Here is an 18,172-nt window from a genome sequence, read left to right as displayed (position 1 = left end):
GAAACGCCACCACATCATAACGATTGGATCTACACAAATCCGAAACGGAACTATACATTGCAATGACCGTCGGACGAGAGCGCCTCTCCTCGAGGACATTCCTTCAGACTTCCTTCCCGCCTAAGAAAAACCCGACACATGAAACAGTTTAAAATCACGTGAGCTCGGCCAAAGACTTCGAATGGATGGGGTGGAAATTATAATTCGTTAGACTTTCGAAGACCAAAATACCTTTCTCGACGGTTTGGAAACATTGCTTTATTTATTTTGGGAGATACTTTCTCACCACTATGTCACACAGATGATTTGTAACTATAAATTTCCTTAGCAATCCCGTGAAATCGTCTTATAGGTGTTATTAACTCGCGGGGTTATAAGTCATTTTTTATTTGAGAATTCTTATAACCGGAATGACGTATTCTTCCTTGGTTATCTAAAATCGAAAAAACTACCAAAGATCAGAGTGTAAACTGCTTTACGTCTCCCTGTCTGCAACAGGGAGGGACCTATTAACGATGCTTACTCCTATTGTTGACACAACTTTATCCAGTCCCCTTTCTCTCCGATAATTTACAGTCCATTTATTTTAAGGTTAGGTAAATACAAAAGGATTAGTAATATACTATTTCACTTATTAGGTAATAGATGCAATATTGGAGACAGTGAGATAGATAGAATGCAACTGTCGTAATTCTTAAACGTCATTGTTTTTTTTTTTTAGCGGCCTGTAAAGTCTTGTTATTATTAGAAGCTCGGATATATCATCGACGATTAGTCTTGTTTTGTAAGTATAGGTCGTCTAACTGGTGTATGTCGACAAGTTGTCGTATACGATAATACTTCACACGCTGTGAATTGATATACTGCTTTGGACTCATGAATATACTAGAAAAGAAGTTCAAACATAGAGGACCAAGCTTACTGAATACATTCGCGAAACCTATTTTCGCAATCCCGTTTATAACATTATGCATATATAAAAAAAAAAAAAAAAAATTTACCTAGTTACGTTGTGGTCCCTCTTCTTTTCGAAAATAATTACTACACTTCCTATAAGTTTTATTCGGAAAATATAAATTTCCAGGAAGGGAGGCTCGAAATTATTTTTGTCGGTAGTGACCTTCCTCACACAGACCTATGGTGGTCATTGACATACTACCAGAGCATGGAGGAAGAAGAGGTCACGCTGAAACCCTCTCTTCCCAAAACTATCGTTTTCCGTCAAAGTCCTAACTGCGGTCGCATGAAAGGGGAGTAGTTGGCGGAATTGGGTCCCCAGCCGTGGGCCGGGTGCCCGGCGTACGCCGCCCTGGGAAATCGGGAGAGAGACCGAGGGAACTCGAATCTGTTTTTTATTCTCTCTTTATTTTATTTTCATAAACATCCCTGAATATAAAACAACGTGGCCAACTTTTTACAAAGCATAGACATAAAAACCTCACTATGACACTGTGTATTTATTTTTTGTTTTGCAAAAATTAATCCAGTTTGATTTTATACGCGTGTAGGACGATGTCAGGGCGCGGCTCGCGGAAAAGACCTCCGCCAAGCGCGCCCCTGGGGGCCGAGGCTCTGCTTTGATACCTAATTTAGTTTCTTTCATGGCCCTCCTGTGTCCTAGAATTAAGACACACCTTTCTCAATATCGAAAGTGGCGTTTGCTACCGACAAATGGCCATACAAAACTAAGATCTCTCTTCAACAGTTTCACGACGTCGGAAAATGCATAGCTCCTTGTTGTGCCCTCTCCCTCTGTCGACTGAGAAAGTCAGTATTAAGTTTACCCCATCATTAAATAAGTCTTTTTTGTTAAGGTTACTACGAGAATTCAGGCCGTCTAGTGAGTTATATAACTAATTTACGCAACTGTTAATTGACGCTGGTTTGACTTCTCCTAGTTTCCACTTTCTTTTTGTTCTTAATTTGCTCCGTTACATTTTTTCTTTTGCGATCAGTAGACGATGTTGAACCTAACTCTGCCATGGTGAAAGTGGCCGCCTGTTGCTGGCGAGTCATTGAAGTACTGCTGCAATGCACGCCCAATGAGGGCACGCCCAATGAGGGCACGAGATACATTTGTGCGTGCACGAGATGGAAGGCTGACAGACAACCAATCCGTTTAGCCGGGCCGGCTAAACGGATTGGTTGTAGTTTTTACAGTATTACGGGTTCCACAGATGACATTTTTTTATGGATTTTTTGTCAAAGCACTTAAGATATTCATTGCTATCGGGATGTTAAGAGCATTCCATGGAATATAACAAAAAGTGTATCTCGAGCCGGTTTCTGAAACTTACCTACCCCACCTTTAAGGGGGAATAGGAAGGGGATATTTCAAACTTGTTATGCAGCAAAGTTATTATGCTTTTTTTATAAACTAATATTTGTTAAAATGTTTTCAACTTTAATTGGCTGAATTTATTTGAACATTACTACTGTGCTATATATTTTTATATACATATGAAGTTTCATGTGTGGGCCATATTCCATTATACTTTTAGAATTTGCTGCGGGCAAACATTTTCTTTTACCACGGGCCATAGTAGTAGTTTGGACACACCTGCCCTAAGCATATCCAGTTTATTTGCATACTTGTATTTTGGCCTCCTAACAAAGTGGTTTGAATCCAGTAACGTTGGAAACACTTTCAAAGGAAAAAGAGGATGGAAATGTGCTTGCCTGGCAGACACTAATGTTACTGATTTTTATTTATTCTTCTGACTTGTCTTCTGTCTGGTCTGTTTAACATATTCCTCGTTGAAACAGGTGCTTGATAAACCGACCTCCAATTGTTTATAGTCTCATATTCTATAATCTAACGCTGTTTAACATAAGAAGGGCTTCCTATGACTTCCTAGTATTTCAGAAAAAGATGATATGTGGCATTGAAAGGCAGTGCATGACAGTTGGTGAACAAGTGTTCTCGCCTCCCAACAAGTGTTCTCGCCTGCCACAAGAGGAATGCTAGTCCCTTCTTTCGCAAGGCAATAAAAAACAGAGTGACGCGGAGTCTCTTTCTCTCTCTTCTGCACTTTCACTTAAATTGACTGCAGTCTAAACTGACCTGAGAGATACATAAAAGCTGAATTGACAGCCCACTTGGGTATCAGGGAGGAAAACTTATTTCTACTTTTGCAAGTACCCAAAGGATCATACAGTTTCATCGTCAGGTGTCAACTAATACTGTGTTGTTGTGTTAAACCTCAATTATGTTGGTCTCTTTCCAGATAGTCAACGAAGCAGCCAAGTACCGCTACCGTTCTGGAAACCTGTTCGACTGCGGCAGCCTCACCATCCGGGCCCCGTGGGGGTGTGTCGGCCACGGCTCGCTGTACCACTCCCAGAGCCCCGAGGCCTTCTTCGCCCACTGCCCAGGCATCAAGGTCAGCCATGTTGTTCATGACAGATTCTGACATGTATTTGTTTCCTTCTTTATATTTCTTTGTATAATCAATTTGACAATGACGTGTCTCTCCCCAGAAAAGATTATGCTTTTTGGGGTTTTCCTTTCCTGTAAGGTGTCATAGGTTTTTCTGCATGTAAATGGTCTGCAAAAGCTAAAGTCCCAAAGTTCCTCCCCCCGCCCCCCACCCCCCTCCAGAAATGCCTCCATTGGACTCCTTTTTTACTTCCGTAACATAGTGACATCACTTGCGCTTCTATTGGCTAGCACTCAACACATTGTATATGAGTGGCGGTACATTTCTGACACATCTCTAAGCAATTGACCAATCAAAACTCAACCTGCCAGCTAACCAATCAGAGCAGACTGAGCTCTGGTTTCAGACAGAGGGTGAAAAGAGGTGCTGCAGTACAGGCAGTATGAGAAAAATAAATAAGTTTTTGAACATTAAAGCATGGAGACATGTCACAGTAGAGACACAAAATACAAATATGATACCTGAAAATAAGCATAATGCTCAGTGCCCCCAACACTCTGCATTCTTCAGGCTTTTAAAAAAGGCAGGAGGGTGCCTGCTACTTTGAGTTTCTATATGTGAATATAGCCTGAAGGGGAAAATTATTATTTCACCCACAGAGATCCTAACTTCCTATAGAGTTATGGCGCACGATACAGTATTCTCCCAACACTGATAGCATCACTGAGATGGCCTTCAGAGCATGTGCATGAAGCAAACAAGTTAAATGTCAGGACATGAGATCCCTTACTGATTTTTATTTATTGCTAAGCATACATATAATCATTATCAAAGTCTCTAATACGCCACAAAAGGAGAAATGACTGTATGGTTTACAGCTACTGTTCATCCTCTGTGCGTAACCATCACTGAGAGCAATACACCGGTTGTCTCCCAGCAAAGGTCAGGCTGATAACTGTTGATCTGTGTGCATACTATCATCACTGCTGGCTCCATCTGAGAGTCACTCCCACCACTCTGTCTGACAGGCTGGATTCAGCTCGGCCCAGTGCCCTGATACCCCAATTCTGTCCTAAATACCATTACTAGATTTAATATCCGACAAAGTTACAATGCCAAAAAGATAAAGGAGGATATGAAGAGTTTCTAATCCTTTCTCTGTCAGTCTTAGTCCATACTGTATATTAAACAGTTCTGTATCAAGTCATAATGCTATGTGATCACACCAGATGTGCGCTCGACAGATAAACGGATGCCGAAATAACTACATCATGATGATTTGTCATGCTTTGTCATGTCTCCCGGCAAGGTGACAAGAAAAACATTTTTAAATGCTTGATTTCTGAGAATTGACCAATCGGGGCTATTCTCAGGAATCTATTGTTGATTCCATAGATATCTGCATCATCATACTCTCTAAACTCCCTGGCATTTAGGATGTTTATCATGGAGGATGAGAGATGCAAACAGACGGATACAATATTTATTTACTTCATTTCTGATGTATTTGCAACGCCGGGTCTGATTGGCATTTATTTATCCCTTTGCATTGACATTATATTTCATCGTGTCACATGAACAGTTAGCTTTGCATATATTGCGAACACACTATTACTCACAATTAAGATTAAGACTTTTATTCATTCCGAAGGGGGAATTCACTTCCCACTCTGGTGTTATTTTTCCATTACAAACAAAGTCCCAGATATGCACACATCTATAGACATGCACTAATAGAGAGGTGGTAGAGCGATTGGGCTTCGGTGTCTTGCTGAAGGACACCTCGGCAGTTCCCAGAAGGCAATCTGGCATTTTCCAGCTATCAGCCCACACTCAGGTCAAGTCCCTAAAGACTGAGCTGCTGCCGCCCCTCTTCAAGTTGGCTGGATTCAAGTCGATCGCATTTGGCCCATTCAAACCGTTTATCTTTATCTATCTTTGGAAGCATTCTACATTACACTCTATGAAATGACATGGGAACCTATGTTATGAGATTGTCTTAACATCACTACTGCGTCTAATAAAGCTTGTCATGTGCTCCTCAGGTTGTAATCCCTCGCAGCCCAGTGCAGGCCAAGGGGCTGCTCCTCTCCTGCATCGCAGACCAGAACCCCTGCATATTCTTTGAGCCCAAGATCCTGTACAGAGCAGCAGGTAAGCAGCACTGCATGAGAATATAAATCTGACGTCGACGTGCCGCCGGGCACATAAACAAACATCAGTGTGAAGCAGAGCGTCTAAATGGGCTGTGAAGTGTTGACAGTGCCCAGATGAGTCCTCTCTCCCATCCAATCCCTATGTGGAGGGAACATCAATGCGAACAACAGCTTGGCTTTTGGCAGGCTGCCGTGCCAAAAGGTGTCCAGCAAAGTCGTAATGAACTCTGAGCAGATGTTGGCAGCTGCTGCAAAACACTGCTTTCTTGGCTAAGCTACGAAACATTGATATTCACGATTAAGACAGCCTTATATGCTTAGAGGTGCTTTGAGCTCATTATAGTGATGAAAGGCAGAACCAGAACAGATTGGTACCACCAGCTTCAAAGCCAAACCTTTTTGACAAGGTTTGTTAGTTTGATAAGAGCCATATGAGATTGGGAAATATTACACTCGACTGCTGAGATTGCTTTAATTATGGCATCAGTTTAGCTATCATGGTCCAACACATTTCTTAAGATGTTACAGTACAGTCTGATGTTAAAACCATTCCCTGGCACAGAAGGATTGACTCCAATCTTCATAACTCCCTCATAGTGTCCTGATTACTTTAATGCCCCCTCAAAGCAAAATCCTTGACCTTGTCATACATTTGGTTTTATGGTAGCTTTCTGTTGTACCTGCAAAAGCTAACTGCTAACGTGCCAGTGAGTCATTACATATGAGTCCTATTCACAATAGCTTCTCGAGTTTCTTTCTGTGCTGTTAACTACCCCTGGCATTTTGTTGTCAGGCTTGTACATCATTCAATGAATAGCTTGAGTGAAGAGGAGGGAAAAAACTCTTAATTTATAAGCTTGCTAACTTTTTGATCGAAAATATGTAAACGGTTGCCAATAGCACATAAGTTCACATAGTTACTATACTATGACGTTTTTCTCAGACCTGTCATCAAACTGTCACCTTTTATATAAATAAATGTAAACAACAGGGAAGATGATTCAAACTGTATGGAAAATAGAGATGGGACGACATAAAAATGTGTTTTTTTAATAAGCTGGATAATCATGAATATCCCAACATGAGTTACTTAAAGGTGTCTTGTTTAAAATAAATAAGCATTAGTTATCGTTTTAGAACTTTATTCATGTAGCTACCTTATGGTGTTTGCCAGGGGTCGGCATCCTTTTTGATATGAAGTCCCATTTAAAAAATCTGATTAGTGTGCCGACGCTCGTTAACTGTCGTCAGTGGGGGGGGGAGCCTCGCTGCGGGGAAGCTGTGGACCTCTGTCGCCTGTCAGCGCAACTTACATGATGCATTTTAAACAAAGTTACATAAATTAAGGGCGGTGCCGGCCGTCAGCGACCGGCTCGGTTCGCTGACGACCGTACATAGGCTACTGTGATTCTCCAGAACACACAGTTGGCCAGTCCGCCCCTGTGTAGCTTATTATTTTCGATGACAGATGAACAGATAGTTAGTTTACCTCATTTTTTCTCTCCTAAAAAACCGTTAAAAGTACCTTTTTTTAAAAAGACCGGACCCATAAGCGGTATCTATAAAAGTAGTAGTACCGTTAAAACCTTAACGATACCCATCCCTAGATGCAGGTGTATTTGTGGTTTCTTTAATACCGATCAGCTATGGAGGCTTCAACCATCCATCAAAGCCTTGTTAGAGTCAGTTGCTGTGAAATAAATGAAATCGGATTGGTCTTACTATGATCATGTGCGTTGGAACATGTTTAGCACTGTGTCAGAGCAAGTCACTGAGTATGATAATAATAAGAGAAGAATGTCTCAGATGGATGTGGTTCAAAAGGACAGCCAAGTGCTGGTGTCTGAGTTCTTGGCAGCATTTGTGTTTGCACATCAATCTTACTTTATTAGCCCCTTGGGAAGTGATGAGGTGGTACATCACTGTAAAGAGAGGTATTGCTGGCAGCATTTCCAAATGGACCCATACCAACATATAATAGATGCATCAATACAATTCAAGCCTGTGCCAAGACTCGTCTTAGACTATATTAATAATACCCAACTGACAATACTGCTTTAACAAAACACCAATCTTTGAAATATTCATTCAAAGTTGTCGGGAGGGATACTGTTGTAGATCCTTAAAAGGCTTCAAAATAAATCTTAAAATAAGGCCTTAATTGATCAGGATGGGAGAACTAACAACACACATATTTAGTAAGGTGTTTGAAAATGCACTGTTTGCTTGCTAGCAACTACATGGGGGAATATACTTACAATAAACATTTGCATAAAATGTTCCATAACTGTAAGAAATGTATGCTGTTTTTTTTCTTACAATTTTGGTTATTGCAGGCTGCAATTGTAACGATAAAGACAGCCTTATATGCTTAGAGCAAACTCAATTTAGTGATAAAAGGCAGAACCACAACAGATTGGTACTGCCACCCAAAGCCAAATCTTTTTGACATGTTTTGTTAGTTTGATTAGAGCCGTATGAGAAATGTTACAGCCAACTGCTGAGATTGTTTTAATCATGGCTTCAGTTTAAAGATTATTGTCCAAAACATTTCTTAGGATGCAACAGTACAGTCTGATATTAAAACCACTTCTTGGCATAAGAGGATTGACTCTAATCATCACAATTCTTCATAGTTTCCTGAATATGTCGAACTTGTAACGGTCGCTAACGTGCCACATGCACTGTTTTCTAGAGCTTTGAATTAATTTATTTTCATAGGCATATTGTGACAGACATGTTGTGACATAGGTATTTTGTGGGGCTATCGTGTCTCATCATAATCATATCTTACAATATTATCCTCACTGAAAAACAAGAGGTGCCATATTTTTTCATTTTAAATATTGATAAGAACGTTTCCTTTTCATTCTTTTAAATGTACCCTTTACATCGTTAATTCATGTTAACTCAACAACGCTATCACTTATGTGTCAGTTTGTCGAAAACTTCTTTCAGAATGGCATTCAAAAATCATAAATTTCACTTGCCTTAACTTTTTAGTAACCATGCAACTAAATTCACACTGGGGGTTTAGTTCTGGTAGTCTTTCATGAGTTATTTAAATGTCCTATGGGGAAAAGCGAACCTGCTCTCGTGCTGTGTCCGTGTGCCTCTAATGGCTTCTGTATGGATATGAAGTCATGTTTTTAATTGCAGCGGCCTCTCTTTTGCAATACAGGACAAAAACCACACATTTATCTCATCAAGGCCATGCTGTTTTTGCAGGGGCCAATAAACCTTAACCTAGTTTTCATAATTAAATTTAAACTTTTTTCTAAATGCTATTATTCCACTCTCAGGGCCTATTTTCAGTCTCGCCCTGGAAGCCTAAATCAGGAGTTGCGTGTGATTCACTCAAACCTTTTAAGTTGTTTTAATACAGCGAGTGAGTCGTAAGATGGGCAATTTTTCTTTCCTTTACGGCTTTTTTTCGAAGGCTTGAAAGGATTATAGAAGTCATTCAAGGTTTCCAGAAAGGTCTCAAACCCAGCATTTCCCTGGAGTGTAATTACTCTGCGTAATTGTAAAGTTGACTTGCATGTGCTGCCATGTCGGAATGCTTTTAGCAGTTTCGGTTCAATATCCGCTCACACTTTAAGGTCCTGTGTTTTTGCAGCCAGAGCCATCACGGTCAACAAGATTCAAAGATATTCCAGATTTAGTGATAACTTGTTGTTTCTGGGCAATGTACAAATTGCTATTAAGCCACATGTTTTAAAGTGATGGTAGTAATGGTAGGTAATCATTTTTTCATTATAATGATTTCCATGACCATTCTCTAGTTTTTCAAAACACTATTATTCCAAACATATACTTCCATGCACTTGGACTCTAGTTCAAAGAGAGGTTCGCTGCGGGGTCTCCATTTTGGTACAGAGGCCCCGTTTTATGCGGCCCCCTTTTTCTGATTGATATTCCACCCTAGCAATGTTTTGTTGTTCAGATTAATCTTAGTTATGGGGCTTGTATATGGCAACAGATATCATGAGGTCATGCATGAGATTATGCTGATAAAAGGAACATTGGGTCTCTGGTGAGAGATGAGGTCCTGGAAAAAGCATAAAAGAGCATTTGAATCTGGCCAGATAAAACGTTTTGGAGTCGGAATTTTTTGTTCTGTCATTTCAACAGTTTGTCATCTAGTCTATCATTTAGGGTCCGCTCGATTCGGGGTCTGACATGAAAACCACATGGTGTACAGTGTTCGCAATAGACCAATGTTTATGTGCGTGTGAGCTTGCATTTGATGTGTTTGCAATGTTGGGATAGAAATCTGTCATTGAATCAGCTTTACTGTCGAGGAGGGTTACATGGAATTTACTTTGATGTACAATGGTGCATACATAAACAGGAATTAATTTAATTAAAAGGAGCTAATATAAAACGTGTTTTACCCTCGAATGGGCATTCATATATTATTATTTTGGAAAAGTAATTGATAGCCATTTTCTACATTACACCTCTAAAACACCCAAATTACACCCATGTTATTACGGTATTACGCCCATGTTACATCTGTATCACACCTACGTTACACCCTTATTATACCCATCTTACACTGTTATTACACCCATAGAAGAATGTTATTAGACCCATATTGTACCCATGTAACACCAATATTATACCCAAACTAGAGAATGCAATTCCTGAAGAAATTGCTAGTGGGAATGCTTTATGCTGAAAAGCTGACGCTAAACTGCCATGCTGAAATGTAATGTGTAAGAAGAAAGTGATGTAAAGTTTGAGCACTTTTTGAACATTTTCATAGGAGTTATAGCGACATCGTCTTTTATGGCGAGGGATGCGTTTCTATGGAAACGGCATATGATGACACCCCATAATTGATGTAGAGCTGTTGAGGGCAGGACCATTAACCATTATCTGAAGTCTGCTGCTCTGAGCATGTCAGTTGGAGTTATGACATCATCGTGTTCCATGACACAGGTGTTTATATTTGAGCTAACGATGTGTCCAGAGATCAAAGGTTTCCATGGTGATATGCAGTAATCAGTGAGAGGAGAGCATTTTTATTGTTCTGAATGAGNGCACCAGAACATGTACTATCTGATTACACCATAACTAATTGAATTATTTCAAAGTATCGGAAGTAAACGCTGCCTTTTGCTTTAGATTGCCCACTTGAACAGCCACGGACGTCTGTCCTTGGATCTCGGTTGAGGTACTGAACGGCCCTTCGCACACGTCTACCAAAGCGGTTGGGCCCCGCTGGCCATCTTGGACCGAACACCAGACTCCTGTCCCGCTCACCCTTCCCCATTCGTACCTTGTCTGTGATGGTAACGTGCACGGGCCTTGAGCTCCTGCCGGTGGGGTCCTCTCCCTTCCTCGATGTCGTCAGCCCAGGCCGGGTCGGGGAAAAGGGCGGGCCTTTCATGAAGAGGGCGATTGTGCTTGTTGGGGGAACTTGGACAAACACATCTGCTCTGACTCTTCTTGGACACCGTCTCTCTGTAAGTACACCACTGGGTCTGATTTCTGGGAAGATGAAAGAAAAGGGCAGGCAAACCTTGATAGGTTTGAGTGGTAGTGGGCAACCACATAAAGGGTGAGTATTTCTGGCAATAATGATTATTGGTATTCTTAATTGGGTCATATGTTCCCGAGGGCATGCTTTTACTTTTGTTAACTGGTCTTCCAATATAGCTAACTATACCACATTCATCAAAGGGGCTTTGTAACAGGCTTCAGTATCTTGTTACATACCCTGAAACTTCTACACACGGGTTTATTCATATATAATTTCATAACCCGATTTCTTCCTAAAAAGCATTGGCAAATTGATTTTCATTATGCTGTTTACAATCTTAGGGGTTTTTGGGTACTACCGAGAGGACACTATGATTCCCTACTTAAAACTGTATGTCAAGAAAATGACCATTTTGAGACATGGCCACTATCCAATATTTAGGTATCGGTGCCTAAAACAATGAAGCTGATTAGTACATTTGGTAATTGTGTGAAACACAATTTCCCAGGACTAAGCTTGTGAATACAAAAAAGTTTTTTTAAATATAAGCCAATTCAACTTGGGAACTTTCCATGGTTTATATCTATTATTTGAACCTTTTTACTCTACTTCACCTTTTTACCTCTATTCTCCTATTACGAAAAACTACTCTCGGGTCTCACCTTCGAGGTATTGGCCGGCCAGTGATCTTTCCTCCAGGTCCCTTCAGGAAATCTCCCAGGTGCGCTCCCCCGGCCCCGGCGATGATGTGCTCCCCGGACTCTCGATGATGGCACTGCACCATGGGGTCAGGACTTGGCCAGACGCTCAGTCCCTCGCGACCAGGCTTGGGGCAGGTCACGGTTCTTGGCCTCTAAGCTTTACTCTACCACAGGGACTCCACATGCCTGAACTTCATTTCCGACCCTCACTTTGTGGGGCCGTGCATGCCACAACCACTAAAAGGTTTTGTTGTTATAGGAAGAATAAGGCAGACAGACTGAAACAAGTAAATGAAGGAATAAAGGAATAATACTAGTACTTGTTCATTAGGTGGTAATGTTCCCTGTTTTAATCAGGTTTACTGGCTTTACTCCATACCAGGACCACCGAGTGCCCATGGCACATCATTCATTGGGGCTCTCACATAACGGCCCATCATCAGAATGGTCCCTGGAGGGAAAGAAAGACAAGGTTGAAAAAGGTTTCCGATAATTCATTGAAAACAGAAAAAGAAACATGAAATGATTGGTATTTATCCCATGTTTCTATGTATTGGTTTTGCACATCAAACATGTCACCTCTGGATGGGGTTTGATGAAAAGGTCTTCCTTCTTGCCAGGACTGAAGTTGTGGCCCCCATGATACGACTTTCAGCCCGGTGGACACAGTGCCAGAGAACAACACGGCCGGAAGGGCGGTAGAAACGGCCCTTGTCCAGTGGTTGGGAACCATCTTGGAATTGTACATCCATTTCAGAGGAGCACCTTAAGAGTCGCCAGTTTTTAATACTGGAGAGGACAGTGCAGGAAATATTAAGCCAAAATATAAGTATAGCCAAAAAATATTAAAGATAAAAATAGTTTAGGTATAATTTTACACACAAACCTAATAATCGGAAAACATGATATTATCCATCTGACCCCTGGCAGCTTCGTCGTCCCGGCGCCCCTCGTACAGCAGCTCACAGCGGTAACCTTCTGTGCAGTGACGGGCGAGGGGCAGGTGGATGGTGGATCAACAGCAGCAGGGCTTCTCCGGCCCGGTCAGGCCTAGGCGACGCATCACAGCCTTTCAGCAGGGCCTCCCCTCTTTCTCCTTTGTCATTCAGAGTCCAGTTTTGACGTTCCCAGCTTCTCAATAGTTTGTGCTGTCTCGTCCTTCTTGGAAATTCATGATGTGTGTCATCAAAGACTATCGAGGGGCAAAAAGAAGTGCATTTAATTTGGAGCCCAATAAAGTTAGCCCTCTTCCAATTGTATCGCTCTAAGTCATTCACCCTTTAAGTAGGGATTTGGTTATCTGTTAAGGTTATCTATAACGAGTAAAACACTACTACTTTTATCGGGATACCGCTTATCGATCCGGTCCTTTAACAGTTATTTTGTTGGTTCTTTTGAGAAAAAAGGTAAATTAACTAAACAAATTGCAAATAAGTGAACTTACAGAACTGGTAAAGAGACATAAAAAAACAAAGTATTTACTGCAAAAATACAGTGGTACAGAGCAACCACAGATGGGGCATACCAGGTCTTGCTGCAAAAGGCCTAACGTTCTTCTGGGAGGAAGAATGAGAGGTTGTTGGTGGAACATTAAGGGACATAATGCTAGTTGTTGTTTAGACAAATTGCTTCGTGTGTTTACCGCCCTTACATTGCTAATATTCTTATTGCACTTCTTTTGGCAATGGTCATTGTCCACATCGAAGGCGAGTAAGAGGTTGAAACCACACTTGGGAGCGGCTTAGTTTCTCTTCCGCCATCTCTGGCCGGTGGGTGTGTGTGTGTGTGTGTGTGTGTGTGTGTGTGTGTGTGTGTGTGTGTGTGTGTGTGTTGCATGCATGTAGCAGCCGTGTGTAGGGATGGGTACACGAGCCCGGTATTAAACGGGCCCGGGGCGTGAATTATTAAAGAACCGTGGTACCGTTAAGGCTTCCAAACGTTAACCGGTCTTTTATCGGTACCTGGAGACATGTAATAAAATATATGTATTATTGCTACACAAACATTATATTGCCAGTTTAGTTGTTCCAACTCCGTTTCATAATATGGGCAAAAAAGGCGTGCAAAAATGCGGTTTTATTAGTATTTCAATCTTTCCCACCCAGACGAGAGATCTCTCTCCCCGGCCTGCTGCGAGGGGGCGGGGCAGTTTAAACACACGCAGTAGCTGCACATGCAGGCAACACACACACACGGACGGACGGCTTGAAGTTGGGCGGAGAGAACGCGCTCCGAGGTGTGGCTAAAACTTACCCGTCTCCGATGGGGAACATCCTCGTTTACCTAAAAAGTGCACATAATAGGTTTAGCATGTAAGGCGGTAACACGAGCATACATCAAAATACATCAGCACGGCATTTTGTTGTCTTATTGCATATTAGAAACGGAGTGCGGAACTAAACTGCAATATAATGTTTTATGTAGCAATAATACATATGACATATATTTTTTAAATGTCTCCAGTACCGATAAAAAAGACGGATAAAGTGGAGCTTTACGTTACCACTGTCTCCGATCGGAGTTGGTGAATAATAATGAATAATCCGTGCATCATTTATCTCCATTAATTTCCCCAAAATTGTGGTACTAAAAAAACCACACGTTAATCCATGTTGGTGTACTACAACTACAAAAAGCATCGGTTTGCTTTCTCATCAGGAAATGGCAGACGGGGTCAAACAAAACGATTTTAAATATCATCATCTCACGATTCATTTAATGGTATATATGTTCGCCCGAATTGACAAAACGTGCATTTACCTAACAGGTTCGTTTTCACTGGACCTTTTTTCGAGCTATTTTCCTAAAATCCTATGGAGAAATCCCATTGCTATTTGTTCCGGAAACGAGTGCAGTTTACTTCCGGTTTTTGGGAGACGCGTCACTGCACCACTAAATTGAATGCGATTCTGATTGGAATGTGAGGCAAGGGAAGCCAGCCGTCTCTGGCTTCCCTTGGGCAGGGGCATGACGTGAGCCTCATCTGATTGGTCAATCCCCTCCATTTTTTTTCACCAGGGAAGCAAATTTCGGCTTGCGGCCTCCTCTCGCAACAGAGAGTGCAATCTACTGTTTCACCATAACATCTAAGAGGGGCGGTGTTCACTCTTTGGTAAAATACATCAATGTAAGAATGGGGCAGAGACGGGCCGCAGCAACACACAACAAAGAAATTTTCGAAACTAAACGAAGTGTTATTTATTCTATTTTAATAAAATTATAACTACAACCGAAAAAACAGGGACGGCCTGGCTTCCCTTGGCCTCCAGGAGAAAAACGCCCACTGATTATATTGTTCCAGTTTGTTAATTTGCCGTCTACCACAACATATTTTTTGATGGAACCACTACAACTACAACAGGTGGCCAAGGATCAAAATGTTTAATTCCTACCACGGTGAGAAGCTTGAAAATTCCATTTTGAACAATACAGAGATATATGGAAGGTCTTTAGAAAAATTAAAGCGCCTGGACTCTTGGTAAACATTAACATGATTATTTTGGTTGGTATCACTTATTCTTCTCTCCATTCACACTTTAAACGATGGGATCCAAAATTGAGGCTTGGGCAGAAGGTGCGGGGGAAGTTTCTGGCCATCAGGGACCGGTTGAAGACTTACTGAACTTGCCGGCATTTGGGTCAAATATATCCTGTGCACCAAAATTGATCGCAAACATCATGGACCAATCACATGATTGAATCTAGCTCATAATCCTGTTGTTATTGTCGCTTAATAATGTAGGGGGAGTTAAGAAGGTAGGTTATTTTGTGAAATGAACCACAACAATGGTGAAGGCAGAATCATCGCTGAAGGTTATTTAAGATATTATCCTGCTTATTTACACGGCTACTGATGAAATCAACACCCAAAATTTAATATTTGGATTTAAATTTGGATTATATGGATCCGCTAGAGATCTGCTTGCTGTGTTTGGAGATAAAGCCGCAGTCCATAGCAACGACGCTGCCGTAATTTTACTTAATCAGATTTGAATATTTAAAAAAGGCCGTGTAAAAATGCCAGTCATCGTGAGGATTTCTTGGTATTGACCACCAGTGGGAAAATGTAGGTTGCTGACTTCTAGTGGTTTAAAGGTCACCTATTATGGCAAAATCCACTTTTTCATGGTATTTTATATATCCAACACAAAGAGACGCTGAAAGTTTCAGTAAAAAAGATTCCCTCTCTTTTCTCCCGATATTAAAAACCTGTTCTGAAAATGAGCTGATCAGATTTTGGCCACTTTATGATGTCATAATGATTTTTTGGGCTCATGGTAACCATTAGCCATAACCAACCAGGTAACACCCGCCCACCTTAAGACCTGGAGGCCAATGTCCACACGGAGACGAACAACGAATCCGAGATCGATAAAAAAATCTTACATCGGACACTGAATCGGGCACAAGAAACGTGTCCGTCCACACGAGACCGCTCGACCCGCTGGGAGACGCTGTTTACATATGCTGGGCCTGTAAGTGGCCGCTGTACTTCCGCACAAAATACACCAAAAAGCAGCGAATAAGACCCCCGAGCATGGTTGCCATGGTGGCCTGGTTTGCCTTCTGGGTTATTCTCAGCGGTGGATTTAGCGGAGAACTACATGTCCACTTGGTTGCTGATGGTTTTATGTTGGAGGAGCTGTAGATTTTTGCACTAACATCCTGTACGCATGTTCAGTAGTGTCCCTGGAGCATGAACGCAAACCCTGTGATCCGCCATGTTGTTGGCGAAACGCATCAGCAATGACGTGGGTGACGCGGGGGCTGAGCAGGAGAGATGGGGAGTGGCGGGGCTATGATCGTTTAGGCGCGGACACACAGTGCCGCAAGAGTTACGTTACCAGACCTTCCCACTTTGGGATGCGTTACCGTTTGAGGCTCCGTTTCCGGGGTTCTGTTACGGCCCTCGTGTGGACGAACCGTCCATACGATAAAGACTATAGCGGATAACACCCGTTCTGTCTCCGTGTGGACGGGGCCTGAATCTCCTCCTAGAGCACATTTGTTTTTTTAACCGAATATCTGTCCAGAGAATTGGGAAGTGGCTCCTTATTTCATCTAAAAGCAAAAGACAGAGAATCAGCACTTTAAAAAAAAAGGGCTGAAACAGAGGGGTTGATGGGATGCTACAATGCATGATCTGTTTGGCATTTCGAGCCAAACACTTCAGAGACATGTTTTGTATATATCTTAGAACTATAATATATTGATAAAAAACAGTATAATAAGGGACCTTTAAATATCTTTATGTAGATGTGTACTTCAGGGTGTGGTCTGTATACAGTGACAGCACTGTCGGGTGTGGTGCAACACCTCTGCTTTTCAAAATGGTGTCAGATTATTATGTGGAAAATATTTCTGTCTGGATATGTTTATCATCATATGTACCTGTCTCCCCACAGTTTCTTCATCATGTCTTCCACTTTCTTACACCTCTCTGCTGGTCCCAGCTCTGCGGATCCTTTTGCTGTGAACTTAGCCACATACATCTCAGCAAACTGCTTCAAGGTGAACGCCCAGCCATGGAGGCCAGAGCCAAACCCGACTGTGCCAACAATGGGGTCAATCTGAGGGGGGAGAAAGTCCATTATTCTGGGAAATGACAGCTGTAGGAAGTGAAATGCAACCTCTCCCAGCTATTGTAGCATATATTTGTGTCTGAGTGGTGTTGGAGCATCACCATGATGTTCCCCATGGGCCCGCTCTCATCCTCTCCATAGGTGGAGATAATGACGTTGACGTTCTCCACGATGCGCTGAAAGGTCTGAAAGAGCGCATCTGGCTCCAGCTGCAGCTCAAGTAGGGCCCGGTCCATCTTGTTCATCATCAGAACCGGTTTGATGCGCTCAGCGATGGCCTGCCGCAGTACCGTTTCTGTCTGCACACACACACCTGTCAGAGGAAATTAACAGGTCAAACTGGTTGAAAACATGGGAGCGTGTGTGTAGGCCTGTGACGGTTGTGATTAAGTTGTACTGCAGTTATAGTACAAAAGATTGATGTTATCAGCGTCTTGACAGATAACGCCATTCGGAAAGACACGTAAGGACAACTTTTATAATCTTTCTGCATGTGGGATTCTATTGCCACAAAATCATGGTAGGAATCAATAAATGTGACACATTACATTTGCAACAAGTCCTACGTGTGTTCGTGTGTGTGTGTAGGATGTGAAGGCGAGGGTGTGAGTCATCATTACCTGAGACACAGTCCACCACTACCAGGGCTCCATCGGTGACCCTGAGGGCAGCCGTGACCTCAGAGGAGAAGTCTACGTGACCAGGAGAGTCGATCAGGTTGATGAGGAAGCCGTTCCCGTCCACATTCTGCTTGATAAACGCCAGGTCGCTATCGGCAAGCTCGTAGTACATAGAGATGGCCCTGAAAAACAGAGGGAGGAAAAGGTTGGGAACATGTTCACCTTTTGCTATTACTGAGCCT

At 42.1% G+C, this 18,172-nt stretch overlaps 1 protein-coding gene across 1 annotated transcript in view; it reads right to left on the bottom strand.

Moving 5' to 3' along the window:
• LOC104965290 (elongation factor 2-like) overlaps positions 1-18,172 on the bottom strand; it is a 54,711-nt gene that overhangs the window by 34,323 nt on the left and 2,216 nt on the right. The window contains exons 3-5 of the mRNA XM_010794247.1: positions 17,931-18,112; positions 17,412-17,623; positions 17,120-17,298 (exon numbers count right to left, since the gene is read on the bottom strand). Coding sequence (XP_010792549.1) covers positions 17,120-17,298; positions 17,412-17,623; positions 17,931-18,112 — 573 coding nt within the window. The remainder of the gene's footprint in view (positions 1-17,119; positions 17,299-17,411; positions 17,624-17,930; positions 18,113-18,172) is intronic.

The sequence above is a fragment of the Notothenia coriiceps genome, unplaced genomic scaffold, assembly GCF_000735185.1.
Source record: "Notothenia coriiceps isolate Sejong01 unplaced genomic scaffold, NC01 NC01_scaffold00037244, whole genome shotgun sequence".
Taxonomy (NCBI): domain Eukaryota; kingdom Metazoa; phylum Chordata; class Actinopteri; order Perciformes; family Nototheniidae; genus Notothenia; species Notothenia coriiceps.
The sequence above is the reverse complement of the archived record's forward strand: the minus strand, read 5'-3'. Positions and strand labels throughout refer to the sequence as shown.